Raw genomic sequence first — 17,614 nt, 5'->3', positions numbered from 1 at the left:
CATCTGTGGCTGTGGGCGCCGCCATCTTTGAGGGTGTGACAGTCAATTAGCATATTCCCTCCTATTGGCTGTGGGCGCCGCCATCTTTGAGGGTGTGACAGTCAATTAGCATATTCCCTCCTATTGGCTGTGGGCGCCACCATCTTTGAGGGTGTGACAGTCAATTAGCATATTCCCTCCTATTGGCTGTGGGTGCTGCCATCTTTTAGGGTGTGACAGTCAATTAGCATATTCCCTCCTATTGGCTGTGGGCGCTGCCATCTTTTAGGGTGTGACAGTCAATTAGCATATTCCCTCCTATTGGCTGTGGGCGCCGCCATCTTTGAGGGTGTGGCAGTCAATTAGCATATTCCCTCCTATTGGCTGTGGGCGCCGCCATCTTTGAGGGTGTGGCAGTCAATTAGCATATTCCCTCCTATTGGCTGTGGGCGCCGCCATCTTTGAGGGTGTGGCAGTCAATTAGCATATTCCCCCCTATTGGCTGTGGGTGCCGCCATCTTTGGGGTGTGGCAGTCAATTAGCATATTCCCTCCTATTGGCTGTGGGCGCCGCCATCTTTGAGGGTGTGGCAGTCAATTAGCATATTCCCCCCTATTGGCTGTGGGCGCCACCATCTTTGAGGGTGTGGCAGTCAATTAGCATATTCCCTCTTATTGGCTGTGGGTGCCGCCATCTTTGCGACAGCGTGAGGGTCAATTAGCATATCCCCTCTTTATTAGACAGGATATATATGTACAGAGATGTGTAGTGGCAGCCAACACTTTTAATATGAGAACAAGACATGACTCCTGCCTCACATTGATAATAATTCATTTAAGAGGAAAGCATCTATGCTAAGGTCAGTTCATTTGTTCGGGCATGGGAGATATATTGATATTTTGAAACAAAGAAGCACATCAAACAAGATTTTAAAGTGACCTGTTATTTTCAAGTCACAGGGTAAGACACATAAAAAAAAATACAGGAGGCAGATTTACAAAGAGATGTGAAGTGATTCTGGGAAATGGAAGAAAAAAAATGCAGGAATGGGGAAGTAACTTCTAGAAATAAACATTGAGAAAAACATCCAGGAGCAACTGACCGAAAGGAGAAAAAAGAAGAATTTGGAAGATGAATTATGTCTCAGAGTAGGAAGGGAAGAAAGAGAAATTTTCATATATATATATATATATATATATATATATATATATATACACACACACATACTTAATCCTCACATAAGGATTTTTTCTTTTATTGGTTTTAGAGAAAAAGGAAGGGGGAGAGAGAGAAACGTTGATGTAAGAGAGGAACATTGATCCGTTGCCTCCCATATGCTCCCTGAATAGGGATCAAACCTGCAACCTAGGAATGTGCCCTGATGGGGAATCAAACACAAAACCTATAGGTGTAGGGGATGATGTTGCCACCCAGCCAGGGATCATACATATACTTTTAAATACATGCATATATATATATATATATATATATATATATATATATATATAAATTGATATAACTCCCTGATTGAAATAAGTGGGAGAGTCTGTGGACCTTGACTCCTTAGACTATTCTCCTTTAAAGACATCTTTTTGAGAATACTTCAAATGTTGACCAAAACTCAGGACCTTACCAGCACTTCTTGTGTGTTTATCTTCAGCATGGTTGCGTTTTCAGCAATACAGAAAGAGTCACAGTCCTGCCAACTCTTGCTCTTTTTATAGAACTGGTAGCATTTGTCCCCATGCCATTTCCAATTTTCTGGGCAAGGGCTACATCTATGTTCTTGGAAAGAAACCAATTTTAATAAGTTATTTTCTACATAGATCTGTTTTCTTGCCTCTCTTGAAATTATATAGTATTTGATGACCCAAGAAAGAATGAATTCCCTTTCTCTTAGGTATTATTTGCCGAGGCAATGATAACTACAAATGTTTCCCTAGCACCCACTACGCCAAGAATTATAATTGGTCCTGAGTATACAGTGGAAATTAAAACAGACACTACCTGCTTTCATGGATATGGAATCTAACAATGAATGATTGGAACTTCCTTGCTCCTTGCCCTGTGCAATTTAGCACACAGAGAGGATGTCCAATACATACAGAACTTTTCATATGTTCAGGAACTCAACATACATTGTACTTAAGAAACAATTGAAGTTTTAATAATTTTCTTCTTCAAAATCCTGTTATATAATAGGAAATGGGTTTTTTAAATGCAATATATACCAATAGGATATGAACTCTTTTTCCTTCTAAACACAAATAAATAAAATTTTAGAAAAAAAATACTTAAATACTTAGCCAAGTATAAATTAGAATAGTAAATATCCATGTATCAGAAGTTAAGATGGGCATCAAAGTTAGAGAATTAAGTACGGAGGTCAAGGGTGAGATGAACTACTGGGGGTAGTGGTTGTAAATATAGGAACTAAGCCCTGACAGCTATATCTATGTGGGAACATGGCCTTGGCCTCTGAGGGTTGGGGACCTGTAACCGAGTCCCTTATTGGTATATGGTAGGATGGAAACTCAATAATTCCACAAAAATATCTTTACTTTCAAGACAATCCAGTGTCAAAATGTAAACATTGAAATCTGAGTGGTCAATACAAATAGATATTATATTATTGCTTGTATTTTTCTGTATACTAGAAATATTTCATAAGGTAAAACAAAGTTTTAAACAAATAAGTAATTTAGATTTCTTTGTAAGTCAGTTTGTATTTCTGGCCTAGACCTTATCTCTTATATAACAAACTGGTTATTCATATCTTCACTTGGATATCTAGATTATATTTCAAATACAACCTGCCCAAAATGGCATTCCTGGTTTCTAACCTTCCCTTTTATAACCACAGAATTCTTCCCCATTTCACTTGATCACATCTCTATGCTTCTAGTTGCTTTGCTCAAAAACTCTGGAGGTATGTTTGACTCCTTTATTTCTCTCACAACCCATTTATTACATCATGCATTCATCTCCACTGATCATATCCTAGTTTGAGCCACCATTATCCTCTTACCTGGATTACTGCAATAGCCATCTCTTACATGATTTCTCTGTTTCTATCCTTCCCTCTTCCAGAGTGTATTCAACATATTTGCAGAATGAGCCTTTTAAAATTCATGTCAGACATGTATTTCCTATGCTCAAAATCCTGTGATGAATTCTCCTTTTGCTCCAAATGGAAGCCAAATCCCTTACAATGTCCCCTAAGCCATAAATAATCTCTACCTCATCTTCTATTAGTCTTCTACTCACTCGCTCTGGTCCAGGTACACAGGCTCCTTTATTATTCCTTAAATACGCAGTTATATTCACTTCTTAGGCCTCTTGCATTGTCTAAAATGTCTGAATTTCAAGAATCCCTTCATGTGTTGTAACACAGATGTATTTGAGCTAAATGATTCCAATAATTGGACATGATCTGGATGCTCAAACTATTAAGGTTTCCAGACAACTAGTTAAATAATACACCCAATTAATTAATATATTGGTTCCCAGGTCCACTGATGGGAAAGTCAGCCCTATAGTGACAGATATCCTGAAGGTAGGAGAGCTCAGTGATCAGGACTCACCTCCAGTTTTGTTATAAAGCTCACGACAGTATTTTTCAACCACCTGCTGCAGAGTTTCTACGAGCTTCCTGTTCTGGGCTTGGAGAGATTGCAGTTGTTGGGAGAGATTCCCCGATCTTTCTTCCAGTTCATTAATGCTGTCTTTCTGAGCATTGGAGAGCTGGTAGAACTGAAAAACTAAGCCACGTTACCAAGTCAGACTGGACACTTTATTTCTTTATTTCCATGTCTATTTTCTACATATGGGAAAGACAAAACAGTATCTTGTTCATGATCGCAGGCTCTGAGATCTCTTATTACCTATATTCAAGTTTGGGCTGTGGTACATAAGAAATTGTATTTCTGTGTTCAAGTTACTTTCTCCAAGTCTGTTTCCTTATCAGAAAATATGGAATGATAGTAACAATTTCTAACTTCAGGGATAAATTCCTTAACCATATTTACTGTTTAATAAATATTTTTGTATATCCTAAAATCATTACTCAACCTAAACCCGCAAATCCATTTATCCTTTGTCCATTATATTGAGCATCAACAATATACTATACATTATCTCATTCAAACATTAAAATGCTCATATTATAATTTCTATGTTTGTATACATTTGCGGTTTGACTCAGTAAGAATAAGTTACTATCATTTGATTAAAAATGTTCAACACTCAGGTTTAAACTCCAGGTTTCTAAATCTAAATGCAAAAATCCTTTATGAAAAAGAAATCCTTTATGAATCATAGAAGTTTCTCTATATCCTTAAAAAGAATGGTGGTTGCAAAACAATAGTTAGATAAAAAAAAAAGTAGAAATTTTGGGATCAGGGCAGAAACTACTTTTTTAATTTTAAAATTTAAGATGGCAAAAGTTTGCAAATTTGTGTGAATTTTTTTTTTTTTACATTAAAACCTGCTCATCAATGTAACCTTTTATTTTGAACCACCTTTTTCAACTGTTTCAGGGAACATGGCTGTAATGATCTGATGAAGCAAATGTGTCCACTTCCTTTTTAAGTTTTTCAACTTATCCTTACTAGTTTGAAATTTAAAGAATTTTATGCATGCATTTTTCCTTTTTTGATTTTCATAGATTTTCACAAAATGATAGTATAACTTCCTGGTCTTTTTGAAAAATATTGCAGTGATTAAAGACCTGGTCTTTCTCCATATACTGTGGGGGTGGGATATAAATGAAACCTCCTCCCTCTGTATTAGCCCACGGAGCCAAGCATGCTAATGGTGGAAACGATTGTCTCAAATCTTTTGTGAAATGGAAGAAGCTGCAGCATGCATTTGTTAATAATAGTTGATTTTAAATATTGGCATATTTAAACAAAAACTTTTTATCTCAAACAGAACATAAAAATCTAGCTAGCTGGGGGGATGTGGGGACAATCGGGGGATAAGGACACATTTGTAATACCTTGATCAATAAAGAAAAAAAAAATCTAGCTAGCAATTGATTTCTATATTTTAATGTTTCTTCCACTGCTTACTATTTAAGTAGGTACTTTAGAACAAGGTACCTTGAATTTATTCACAGGCTCTAGAAGTCTAAATAAATAAATAAATAAATAAATAAATAAATAAATAAATATCATAACAAATATTTCTCATCCTAGACAAACCTTGGAGCCAGGGTCCTCCTCCCCCAAGTCAGAGTGCAGACTTACACACAAACCCCAGTATTGCCAGGCCAATCAGCAGCACCAGGCACAAAATGACCAGGATCAAGGCCACTGGACGCCATGCTGAAGAGGGAGGTGGCTGCTCTGCAGGGAACAAAAGAAAAGACAGGGTGTTTTTTTTGTGTGCGTGTGTTTTTGTTTTTTTTCTCTGGGATGTATGTCAGCTGCAAGCAAGTGAGAGGAGTTGGTTCTGGGAAAGAACAAAACCTGCAGAACAACAGTACTCAGGGACTAGATAACATTCTTCCAGCCCTCAGAAACATGACCGTAATGCTCCAGGCCAAGCCTCACGTTCCCTGGCTAGATTCTTTTTACCAGCCCCGCCCATGTCTATCCCCCACACCCACACAGTCTTACTTTGCAGTGAATCAAGTCATGCATTACTACTATCTTTATATATCTTTGTTTGCATAACTTTATTTTAATCAAAATTTGAGTTACAAAAGAATCTCATGTAAATGCCGTAAGGAGGAACAGTTTTTTACATCATCAAAGAAGAGATGAAATTAATTTTTTGTCACTTTTGCAAAATACCATCCCTCCCAAGTTTCATATGCTTCTTCCAAAACACAAATTGCATATCAATAATGAGAAATTATTTTACTGTTTTTCTTAGGGATTTCTTGGTTGAAAGTCCCTCTTTTGTAAGGATTTTATTTGTTCTTTCAATTTATAGCTCTCCAAAAATAGATTATAGAGAAACAAATTATTACACTATGGTTCAGTTAGTTGAGCATCGAACAGTGCACCAAAAAGTTGCTAGTTGGATTGCCAGCTGAATTTCTGGCCAGGGCATATGCCTGGGTTGTGGCCAGTTCCCAGTAGGGCGTGTGCAGGAATCAGCGAATCATCTCTGTCTCTCATCGGTGTTTCTCTATCTCTCTTCCTCTACCTCCTTTCTCTATAAAAATCAAAAACATATTTTTAATAAAAGAAAAGAAAAAGGAACATGATCGTCAATTTCTCAAGGATAGACCCAATTTTGAGCCAATCCTATATAATAAAGAGTTAATATGCTAATTAGACTGAACAGCAAAATAACTGTAAAGGACAACCTTCCAGATGACCTTCCAGACAAAGCCGGGGCTGCAAGGGCTGGCTGAGTCTGCAAGGGGCTACTAGGGCTGACTGGGGCTCTGAGGGCTGAGCCCCTTGCGCAAATTTTGTGCATCAAGCATCTAGTCTATATATATAAAAGTCTAAGCTACCAAAATGACTGCACTGCTGAATGACTGCACTGCTATGATGCACACTGACCACCAGGGGGCAGATGTTCAATGCAGGAGCTGCCCCCTGGTGGTCAGTGCGCTCCAACAGCCAACCTCCCCTGGCCAGCCAACCTCCCGAGATCCCTCCCCCTGGCCCCTGGGCTGAGACAGGGAACTGGGAATGGATCGTAGCAGACGCAGCCCCTTTCCCAGAGGAGCTGAGGACTGGCTCCCTCCTTGAGGCTGGTGGCCAACCTCCACCCCATCTCCCCCCCGCAGCCAGCAGGCCCTGATCAGCCTGCCACAGGCCCGCTGTGGTGACAGCGTGGCGGCGAGGGAAGGAGGGGGTAAGGAGGGGAACTGCACAGTGGCAGGGTGCTGACGATGGCAGCGTCGGAGTCTGGCATCCATTTCTTCCACACACAGCCCAGCGACTGTTGTCTCCTCTCCGGCCTGGCCCTGATCAGCCTGGCCCCAGTCGGCCCTGATCGCCGGCCAGGCCTAGGGACCCCATCCATGCATTAATTTTGTGCAACAGGCCTCTAGTTAAGTAATAAAAAAGCTTATAGACAACATCCCTTGTTCACACCCCCACAAGTTTACCATGTAGTAATTTTAGGGGCTCTGCTTAGGGGAAGTAAACCTGTCACCTAATGAGATCCGCTATCAATCTGAATGAACCTATGAATCTGACAAGGAAGACTCCCTGATAAGATGCAGGTAGCATCGAGCAATGTGATTAAAGTGAAAGAACGGGAAAGAGAAACCCTAAAACAAACTGATCTCTTTATGACTTGTGAGTTTCACTTCATCAGGAATTCAAGTCAGGTTCTAAAACAAAAAGATTAAAGAAACATAATTTCATTTCCTCTTTAGAAAATTCCTCTACAGAATTTATTCTACGTACAGAAATTTGTACCAAACGTTATTTCCAAATAGGGGATCATAAGTGGTAAAGATGTATAGAAATAGAAAATATCATCACTATCCTTTGGAATTTACAATCTAGTTGGGAAATTAAGTAAAAAAGGAACAGACATTGATATATTTTAAAATGTGAATCTTAATTTCTCTTAGTAATCATCTTCATAAAAACTTTCAATAGTTTGCATTACAAGTTGAATAAAATCCAAGTCTTTTTCATAAAGACTCAGATTGCTCTTTTTAAAAAAAAATGGAAATTTGATTATGGTATTTCCAGACTTAAAACACTTCCAATACCTGTATTGCACTTAGAATAAAATTCTATAAGAGCCTTTTTCATCTAGACCAGTAGTTCTCAACCTGTGGGTCGCGACCCCTTTGGGGGTCGAACGACCCTTTCACAGGGGTCGCCTAAGACCATCGGAAAACACATATATAATTACATATTGTTTTTGTGGTTAATCACTATGCTTTAATTATGTTCAATTTGTAACAATGAAAATACATCCTGCATATCAGATATTTACATTATGATTCATAACAGTAGCAAAATTAGTTATGAAGTAGCAACGAAAATAATTTTATGGTTGGGGGTCACCACAACATGAGGAACTGTATCAAAGGGTCATGGCATTAGGAAGGTTGAGAACCACTGGTCTAGACCCTACATGACTCATCATTTTTGTACTACTCAGCCCTCAGGCAAATGCTCTACTCCAGTGACCTCTGTTTATCCTTGAAACAAACAAGCTTGTCCCAGTGCCTTTGTTTTAGCTCTGCCTCTACCCCAGTAGTAATTAGTTCTCAGATGAGTTTATTGGTAGGCTATTTCCTGGTATTCAGCTTTCAGTTTAAATGGCACTTCCTTAGTAGATGTCCATGCATCCATCTCTAGCACACTACCCCATTGTGTCTGATTTTTAAAACCAAGATTATTAGGTGTTATTTTCATGGATTTGTTTGTTTTTCTCTATCTCCTCCCCCTTAAATGTATACTCCATTTAAGAAGTGATCTTGTCTATCTTGTTCACCAGTGTATTTCTAGTACTGAAAATAGTGCCTGGCACATTAGGGCTGGATACATTTTTAATGAGTAAATGAATGAAGAGTGAAATTATAAAAAAAAATACTACTATTTCTTAAACTACATAATTTTTACAAAGACACAGAAGATTATCTAAAGTTAAACCTTACAGATAGACTTTTTAAAATCAACTGACTTTTCAGCAACCTTTCTGTCAGCAGAGGGCAGACTCAGCTAAATTCATCTCCTAGCTGTACTGGCTTCTAGCCATTGACATGTGAGATTCTGAACCATGAACAGATCTGAGAGATCTGGCCTGTGTGCTTTGATCTAAGTTTTCCTGGAAATTGCTGATTTCTCAAGGCATTGTCATTAGGAGTATCTCAGAGCAGCAGAGCATAAAAGAACAAGTCGAAAAAATTCTCCAAAAATTCTCCAAAACCTTGACTTTTCAAAGTTCTATATCACCAAGGAACATCAACCAGGTGGGTATGTCTAGATTCCAGAGAAACACGTGCATATGTGGACCAAATACCATGTTAGCTTTGTTTTTCTCCACATCTCTTATTACCATCAGATATATTATATATCTTACTTCTTTTGGTTTATATCTGTCAAACCCCAGTAGAAAGTAAGCTCCATTTTGGAAAAGATTATTGTTCTTTTAGCACATAGACATCAGTTGAAATAAGCTCAATTACTGTCATATATATATATATATATATATATATATATATATATATATATATAATCTCATTTCAAAGGAATCATCTTTCCCGGATCAATTGGAATTATTTCTACTCTGACTCTTCTCTCTTTCTCTTTCTCCCTCACCCATTCTCTCCCTCCCTCTCTCTTCTTTCCTTCTTCCCTTCAACTTTTTCTCCTTCAGTATTTAAAATAACTTCCTGTTCTATCTAAAGATCCAGAGAAAGAAAACCCTAGGGCAGTGATGGCGAACCTTTTGAGCTCGGCATGTCAGCATTTTGAAAAACCTTAACTTAACTCTGGTGTCGTGTCACATATAGAAATTTTTTGATATTTGCAACCATAGTAAAACAAAGACTTATATTTTTTATATTTATTTTATATATTTAAATGCCATCTAACGAAGAAAAATCAACCAAAAAAAATGAGTTCGCATGTCACCTCTGACACGCGTGTCATAGGTTCGCCATCACTGCCCTGGGGGGTTTCTATACCAGGTATAGTCACTTCTAAGAAACCAGACCTTCATGATGGAGAGACTATGAAGTTGCAAGTTGCACTTTTTCTTTTTCGCTCGCTCCCTGTAGGTATTTTTTCCTAACTATGGTTTTAATATTCCTGAGTTTTAAACCAAGTGTGCTGCTTATAACGTGATCTCTCTCTAGGGATCACTCCCACCCTAAACTAAGAAAAATAAGCTGCTTGGAGTTGCTTGGGTTTGGCTTGGCTTCACTGTGTCTCTAATTTTTGGAAGAGAATTCTGATGCTGTCTCCTGAGGCATGTTTAGAAAAAGGTGTGGACAGGCCAAGGAATGATATAAACATCCCTAGGAATAATAAGATATATATAGAAAAAAAACAGCCTTTCCTGTATCCTCTTACTATAACTATTCTATAAAAGGTTACAGTGCTAAGGTCAAATTTTGAACACAAATTCCTTTAGTTATAAGAAACTTTGTGGATGAAGAGAGTTGTCACACCAAGCAAGTTACTCTTCATCAGGCGTCAGAGAGGAGACATTTTATATACCTCCATTCCTTGGGTCTATAAAAAAAATGAAACAGACATGACTAAATTAATCTATTAGTATGCTTCCAAAATGAAAGGGATCGTAAAAACTGGAAGAGACAAAGAGAATTCAAAAATGTGCTCAAAGCCACATTGCAAACTAGTGGCAGAGCCAGGATTATATTGTCGTGCCTAACACCACACTGTATACGTCCCTGTGAACCAGGACCCACAGAGAAATGGGCTAAATTGGTGACACTATTTCAGGAAATACATATCTCATCCTTTAGGTCTCTGTTCTTTTCAACATTTTTCAGTTATTGCTAGCTCACACCTGATCTTTGATTATAGCTTTAAAATTTTTAAATTTTAAGTGTGGTTTTTCTTTTTTTTAGCAACTTCTTGTTTCCTTAATTTTCACATGTGGCACATAGTAAGCCCCTCATGGGAGAGTGCTCAAGGCTCTGTGGGCTGAGAGCACTTTTCATGGTTCATCAGAATGCATGTTTCCTTTATTTGGATAAGAAACCTGAAGTGCTGGGGAGTTACTTCGTTGCTTGGGGTTGAGCAGCTAGTCAGTGATAGAGCCAGAAGTACACTCTAAGTACTCTTGTTCTAGAGCTGAATGTTCTTTTGTTGCTGTTCTTTTGCTTTGTTTTTTTGTTGTTTTTTAGTTCATCCTCACCTAGGATATTTTTCCATTGATTATTTTAGAGAGAGTGGAAGGGAGGGGGAGAGACAGAGAGAGAAAAACATCAATGTGAGAGACACATCAATTGGTTGCCTCTTGCACCCAGGGCCAGGGTTCGAGCCTGCAACTGAGGTGCATGCTTTTGAGCTGAATTGAAGCCTTGACCCTTCAGTCCGCAGGCTGATGCTCTATCCACTGAGCCAAACTGGCTAGGGCCAGAGCTGAATGTTTTAAATCATTTTCTTATCCTCCCAACAAACCTCACATTAATATTTGCCTTATATGGCAGTTCCATATGGAATCATAGAAAGACTCTAGAGTTCTATCACTTGTAAATTTCCACTTCTATATTGTGAAATATCTCAATAAGAGGCACTTTAAATAATACATTTTTACTCTATCACCAAAGTGAACTTTATAAAGTATAAGTGTAATATCTTCTTTAAGAAACAATGTTTCTTAGCCTACTCTATAAACCCCTGCATAGTAGGATCTCATCCTACATTTTGCCTTATCTGCCCAGACCTCCCTCATTCACCCCTCCCTTCAAGGACCAACATTCCCCATAGTCTACCTTGTCACCATGTTTCACACTGCTGATAATTTCCAAAATTGTTTTATCCTGATCTAAATTCCAATTCAAAACTAACACTTCAACTTTTCCCTCTGAACTCTTGTCATTCTTAATTTTAACCATTAACACACTGCACCAAGCTAGTTCCTTACCTCTCTGTTTTTACCTTTGCACATGTGGTATTCACAATGGAAAAGCCACCCAGTGCCTCATCTTGCTCTACCTGCAAAACTTGGATTCAACCTTACAGACCAGATCAAATGTCACCTCCTTCAAAAATATGCTCATGAATAACACAGTAAGTTATTCATGCCTATTTGCTTTTGTGGCCTCCTACCTATATTCCATAGCACTACATAACATCTATCTATAATAATAAAAGCGTAATATGCTAATTAGACCAGATGTCCTTCCAGAAGTCCTTCCAGACTGCCTTCTAGATGAAGCCAGGGCTATGAGGGCAGCCTGGGTCCCGGGGGCCAGAGGGAAGCTGGTGCCTGCAGCTAGGAGAAGGAAGGCCTACTCTTGCATAAATTTCATGCACCGGGCCTCTATATAAAAGCCTGAGTGATCAGCCAACTGCCCGACCACCTGACTGCCCGGTAGCTATGACTCACACTGACCACCAGGGGGCAGACACTCAATGCAAGAGCTGCCAAAGGACAGCAACTTTGCAGAGTGCCCCCTCGGGGGATGTCGATTGCCAGTTTCAGCCTGATTCCCTCATGCCAGGCTCAGGGACCCCACGAATAAGGTTTCATATTGAGTAGGTATGCATTAAAGTTTTATTGAATTGATTAGATGTGATTTATGCCATAACTCTTCAAGGAAGGGGTTATGTTGGAGGTGAGAAAATAAAGCTAAAAGCTTAAGACAAATTGGAGAATATTGTCGTTAATATGAATAAGGAAAAGTGAAACTTGAATTTATCAATAATTTTTTTCCTTAAACCAAAATAGGTTTTCAGAGTCTTTTGTTGGATTATATTTAATCTTTAGCAGGCATTTTGAATTATCAGTTATTTCATTTGCTCTCTCTCTAGTATATTATTACTGTGAAGTATTCCACCTGCATTTTTTCAAGCTACAATTGAATTAGAATCTCCTACACCTTAAGAATAATTTTTTAAAAGTATCCATGCAATCCCATAATACTCAGCTCTAACACTTTTTTTCTCTTTATACCTAGGCTCCTCATAAAAGAAGAGAAAACATTTTAAGAGATGGGAAAATGACAAATATTTATTTTCCTACTTAACTACTAGTTGCTTTTATACTCATGCTATTAAAAAAATAGCAATAATCTAGTTTCCTTCTTATTGTTAAAACAATACATTGTTTTTAGCACTCCTCTTATTTGAACTCTCAGCAGCATTCATTATTATTTTTAAAATTCACTATTCACTACTGTTGACTTTTTCATTTCTTTTGAAGTTACTGTCTCTTGGCTCCCTAGATGACTCTCTCGCCTGGTCCACTTCTACCACTGTCCACCATTCATTCTTAGTAGCTCTTATTGAAACCCTTGCTCATCCTTCCCCTCAATATTGTATTCCCTAAAATTCTCTCGTTGGCATTCTTCTTCTCACTTTCTTTTTGCCTTTTCATTTAACATTCTCTTCCTCAGTGATATCACTCATTTTCAGAAAGTTTACTAGTAATTTCCTACCTAAATGTTGACAATTTTCACATAAATATGTAGCTCAGAATCCTTACTTCCAATCTACATACTCTATACTAGTGGCCTGGTGCACAAAATTCATGCGGGGGAGAGGGGGAGGCTGGTGGCCCTCAGCCTGGCCTGCACCTTCTTTAATCTGGGACCTTGGGGGATGTCCAACTGCCAGTTTAGGTCCGATCCCATAGGCAGTCAGACATCCCCCTCACAATCCAGGACCACTGGCTCCTAACCATTCACCTGCCTACCTGCCTGATTACCTCTAAACACTCTGCCTACTGGCCTGCTTGCCCCCAACTGCCTCCCCCCCCCCCCCCGCCAGCCTTCTTGCCCTCAACTGCCCTCCCCTTGCCGGCCTGCTTGCCCCCAACTGCCCCCCCCCACTGGCCTGATTGCTCCTAACTGCCCCAGCCTGCTAGTCCCCAAAGCCTCCCCCTTGCTGGCCTGCTTGCCCCCAACTGGCTCCTCTGTTGGCCTGCTCACCCCAACTGGCCCCCACTGCCAGCCTGCTTGCCCCCAATTGCCCCCCTCCCTGTCATCCTGATTACCCCCAACTTCCCTCCCCTCCTGGCCTGATCACCCCTAACCACCTCTGCCTTGGTCCTGCCACCATGGCTTTGTCCAGAAGGACATCCAGAAGGTCTCCCGGTCTAATTAGCATATTACCCTTTTATTAGGATAGATACTAGTACAAGTGTCTTTGGGCAACACCAACTGCATGTCCCTTCTCATCTAGGCATCTTAAACTCAAACTGAATTCATTATCTTTCCTATTCTTTCTGTAGTTTCCACCTCAGATAATGGCAGCATCACCAGCATACTATCAGATGGAACTTAGTCAACCTATGCTCTCCCTTTGTCTTCCCACTTGTAACCTGTCACCAATTATTTAAATTCTACCTCCTTAACATCTTTCATATCTGATTCTGCCTCCTCATTCCCATACTACCTCAGTTCAGGTTCCCCAATCCCATGCTCATACTAGTGCAAAATCTATATCAGCTCATCCAGTTTCATACTCCTTCAATCTATCTTCCTCATTGTAACTTAGATGGTCTTCTAAAAACACAAAATTGATTATGTTACTACCCGTTTAGATCCTTTAGTTAACTCATTTTATCCACTGAAGAGAATCAAAATACCTCCGTATGACACAATAGGTCCTCCTTACCTTTCCAGACTTAACCTCTGATCAAGCTTCCCCCTTCCAACTTCACTTCTGAGCCATAATATATTGCTTATAGTTCTCTGAAAAACAAAGTTATTGAAGACTCCTTGGCTTTTCTATTATGTGTCTGTCTGCCTGTAAGGCCCCAGCCTCTTAAACCTTCCCATTTCTGCTTCCGCATCATGAGGAACATCTTAAAGTCAACTCAACTCAATGGTCACTCCCTCTCTCAGAACTTTCCTGATCCCTTTGACCCTTACCCGATAGAGGTAACCAAGGTCTCCATTGTACCATGTGAATGCTTTCATCATGGCACTTACCACAGTTATTGCTGGGCTGACACCTGTATTAGACTTTAAGTTTCCTCATAAACAGAGATCATATCATATTTGGCATTATATCCTGTACTTTGCAATAGGCCTAGGGTAGCATAACCCCCAATATAATTTGTGGGAAGAAGGCATGAGGGTATTACCGTATATCTTTGCTTTCTATCTTTCTAATTGTTTAGAAAAAAAAAAAGCATACATAACTTTATATTGAAAAGATGAAAGTTTAGAAAATAAATGAATGTATGTTGTTTATTTTTATTAATTCTAAAATATTCCAGTTATAATTCTGCCATAAATGATGTGGAATCTGAATCATCTGCATTGACAAAAAATAAAAATCCCAGAGCGATTTTTACTCTGTTTTTTTAAGAGTAAAAATATTTCAAACCTATTTTCCTGAGAAATAACTAGACTTCTTTTGGAACATCGCTCTAAATGTCTGCATTATCACAAGGTGAAAACAAGACATCATACACGTAGGGTAAAATAACTATTTTCAGACGTTTTCCTGGAAGACACTGCTTTTAGCCTCTACTCCTAGTGTTTCAATTTCCACTTCTTACAAAGAAGTTGCCAGATGTTTCAGTAGTATTTTATCCCTTACCCTTCCCTCTCCACCCTCCAAGCTCAAGAGAACTTATTTGTACACCCTGTTCCTGATTATGCTAATCACTAATCCTGTGAGAGTTCCTGGCTCTTGTCAAAGGTGAAAAATGAAGTTAAACACAAGCCACTTAAAAACCACAGCCCTAAGGGCCATCTCTTCACAGGATCTGTTGGAGGAAAACATATCATATCCTATTGCACATATCCAGTGGCCGCAGAGGCTGACATCCCAAAGTCGCCACTGTGTTTTACATCAAGGAGGCTGGAAATCCCCCAGGCTCCCCTCACAGGTTACGGGAAGCCACATCAGTGAGTCTCGGGAGGCAGATCATTCCATAAATAGAAAGTGAATGGAAAACTTTAGAGGGGAAAGGAAGAAAACCTAGATGAAGAGAAATGGAAGAGAGCAGAGGAAAAGTGTGTGCGCAGATTCACAAAAGGGAAGACAACCTGGATATGGTCAAGAGAGGGAGGGCACGTTCAGATCCAGACTTTGAACGAGGATCTCTCTGATACAGACTGACACAAAATGTTAAACAAAACACTTCAGGAATTCTCCAGGAATGGAATAGTAAAAAAAGAAAAAACCCTCCCATGTTTGGTATGCCTGCAGTGTACCAAGGACTTTGCACAGCTCATCAACCTTAGTACTAACAGCCACCTTATAAGAGAGGTTTTGCTACTTCTATGTAACATTGTTATAAGTTCATATGAAATACCAGTAATATGTATAAAGCACTTAAAACAATGCCAGGCACATAATAATCAATGTCTACATATTTATCATCACTAGCATTTTATAAACGAAGAAACTAAGGCTTACAATACTTAAGTAACATGTCCAATACCACACAGTTAGTAAGTGACTTTCCAGGTGTTAGAATCTAGTCTCATCTACATGACAGTATGAGGCCTTTTTACTAGAACTCAACACACATGTCTGCCTTAGATTGGCTGAGTTGCCTGGGAAATAAGACCTTTCTCTAGCCCTAGCCATCCTGAGTGCGAGAGGCAACCAATCGATGTGTCTCTCTCACATTGATGTTTCCCTCCCTCTCCCTTCCACTCTCTCTAAAAATAAATGGAAAAATAACTCAAGTGAGTATTAACAACAATAACAAAAAAGATCCTTCTCTACATATATGAATTATCTCTCCTATGGACTGAAAAATATATATTAACATTAAAATATATATAATAAATATTTTATTAACATGTCACAGGGTAAATTATTGGAAATAAAAGCATCAGATGGAAGCTAAACGTAACTGAAATTAAATATTTTAGTAATTCAATTCAATCATTTCAATAATATTCTGGAACTCAATAGAACAAAGGGGAAGGAAGAAATAGGATGTAATTGCACCTGAACGCACTATTTAAATCACTGAATCACAGAATGTCAGAGTTGAAGGGACCCTAAGAGGCATTTGCTTTAATCCCCTTCATTACACAGATGATAAAGCCAAACAGTTGATGTTGATATGGCTCTCCAAAGGCCTCACAACTTCACGGTGCAGAACAATTATAGCAAAACACCAGGTTTGGTGTATCTGCTTGGAAAACTTCCTCCAAAGCCATGAGTTCAAAACTAACCAAAAGGTGGCCTTTAAAAATCTAACTTTCCAGAGCAGATCAGAGATGGTAAATAAAACAGCATTGGATTTGGCCCTCGTGGGATGGCAAGAAGGAGAAGGGACAACGCTTTACTCGTATACACAATCTCAACTTTGTATGACATACCTAACTGGTCAAAACAACACACCCTCAACTGCAAAGCCCTCTGCCAGCAAGAGAATCTTAGAACAACAAACACCTGAGTGTATAAACTCAGTATATACTGAGTTTAATTTTTTTCAGATATTCTTAAAGGAAGTGGAACACAAGTGGTGGAAAGTGAACAGTTCACATGATTGTAAATCATGAAAACATTCACCTGTCTTTCCCCTATTTTGTACATTCCTCAGAGAGGTAGCTTATCTCATGCATTTCTCAAGGGTCTGGCCAATTTGGACTCCAGAGGACAGAGTACCTGTGTGCCCATGCTTTGGGCGCTGGGCTGGAGTAGAGGCTTGAGAATGCAGGCTCAAGGTGGTGCCCCATTCCTCATCCAGCATGTTGTTCGTGCTGTAGTATTTGGCCTGCATCAGGACGCCTGCAAGGTTGCGGGTGAGTTGTGGCTGGATTTCCCCGAGCTGCCAGGCTTCTAAGGGACAGTTCAGGAACGCAGGCACTGAAAGGCATTCCTAATGTTCTTCTCTCCCAGCAAGTAGCAGGGAAGCGTCTGACTCCAGTTCCTGCCTGGAGAGGCCCAACCCCTCGCCTGTAATCTTGTACTCTAAATGCCAAATTGGTCAGGCGAAGGGGAAATAGCATGTGTTTTCTGTTTGGGCGGTCTCCGTCTGAACAATTACCGAAGCGGTGGTGCTTCTCGGATCTCTTTTGTTCATC

The 17,614-nt window shown here is 39.4% G+C and overlaps 1 protein-coding gene across 4 annotated transcripts in view; it reads right to left on the bottom strand.

The window, feature by feature from the left end:
- LOC308512711 (C-type lectin domain family 1 member A-like) overlaps positions 1-17,614 on the bottom strand; it is a 26,224-nt gene extending 8,610 nt beyond the window's left edge. For 3 of the 4 annotated variants that reach the window (XR_013995480.1, XR_013995481.1, XM_081082321.1), the window contains exons 1-4: positions 17,196-17,519; positions 5,229-5,327; positions 3,564-3,740; positions 1,613-1,764 (exon numbers count right to left, since the gene is read on the bottom strand). Coding sequence is in view for 2 of the 4 variants with exons in the window: in XM_081082321.1 (XP_080938447.1) it covers positions 1,613-1,764; positions 3,564-3,740; positions 5,229-5,327; positions 17,196-17,310 (543 nt within the window). In the remaining 2 variants the exon portion in view is untranslated. Of the gene's footprint in view, positions 1-1,612; positions 1,765-3,563; positions 3,741-5,228; positions 5,328-17,195 lie in introns of all 4 variants that reach the window. The other variant, XM_081082320.1, reaches the window with a different exon arrangement.

Source organism: Myotis nattereri (genome assembly GCF_964212035.1).
Source record: "Myotis nattereri genome assembly, chromosome: 2".
Taxonomy (NCBI): domain Eukaryota; kingdom Metazoa; phylum Chordata; class Mammalia; order Chiroptera; family Vespertilionidae; genus Myotis; species Myotis nattereri.
Note: the sequence above shows the minus strand (reverse complement) of the source record. Positions and strands in the feature narration are given on the sequence as shown.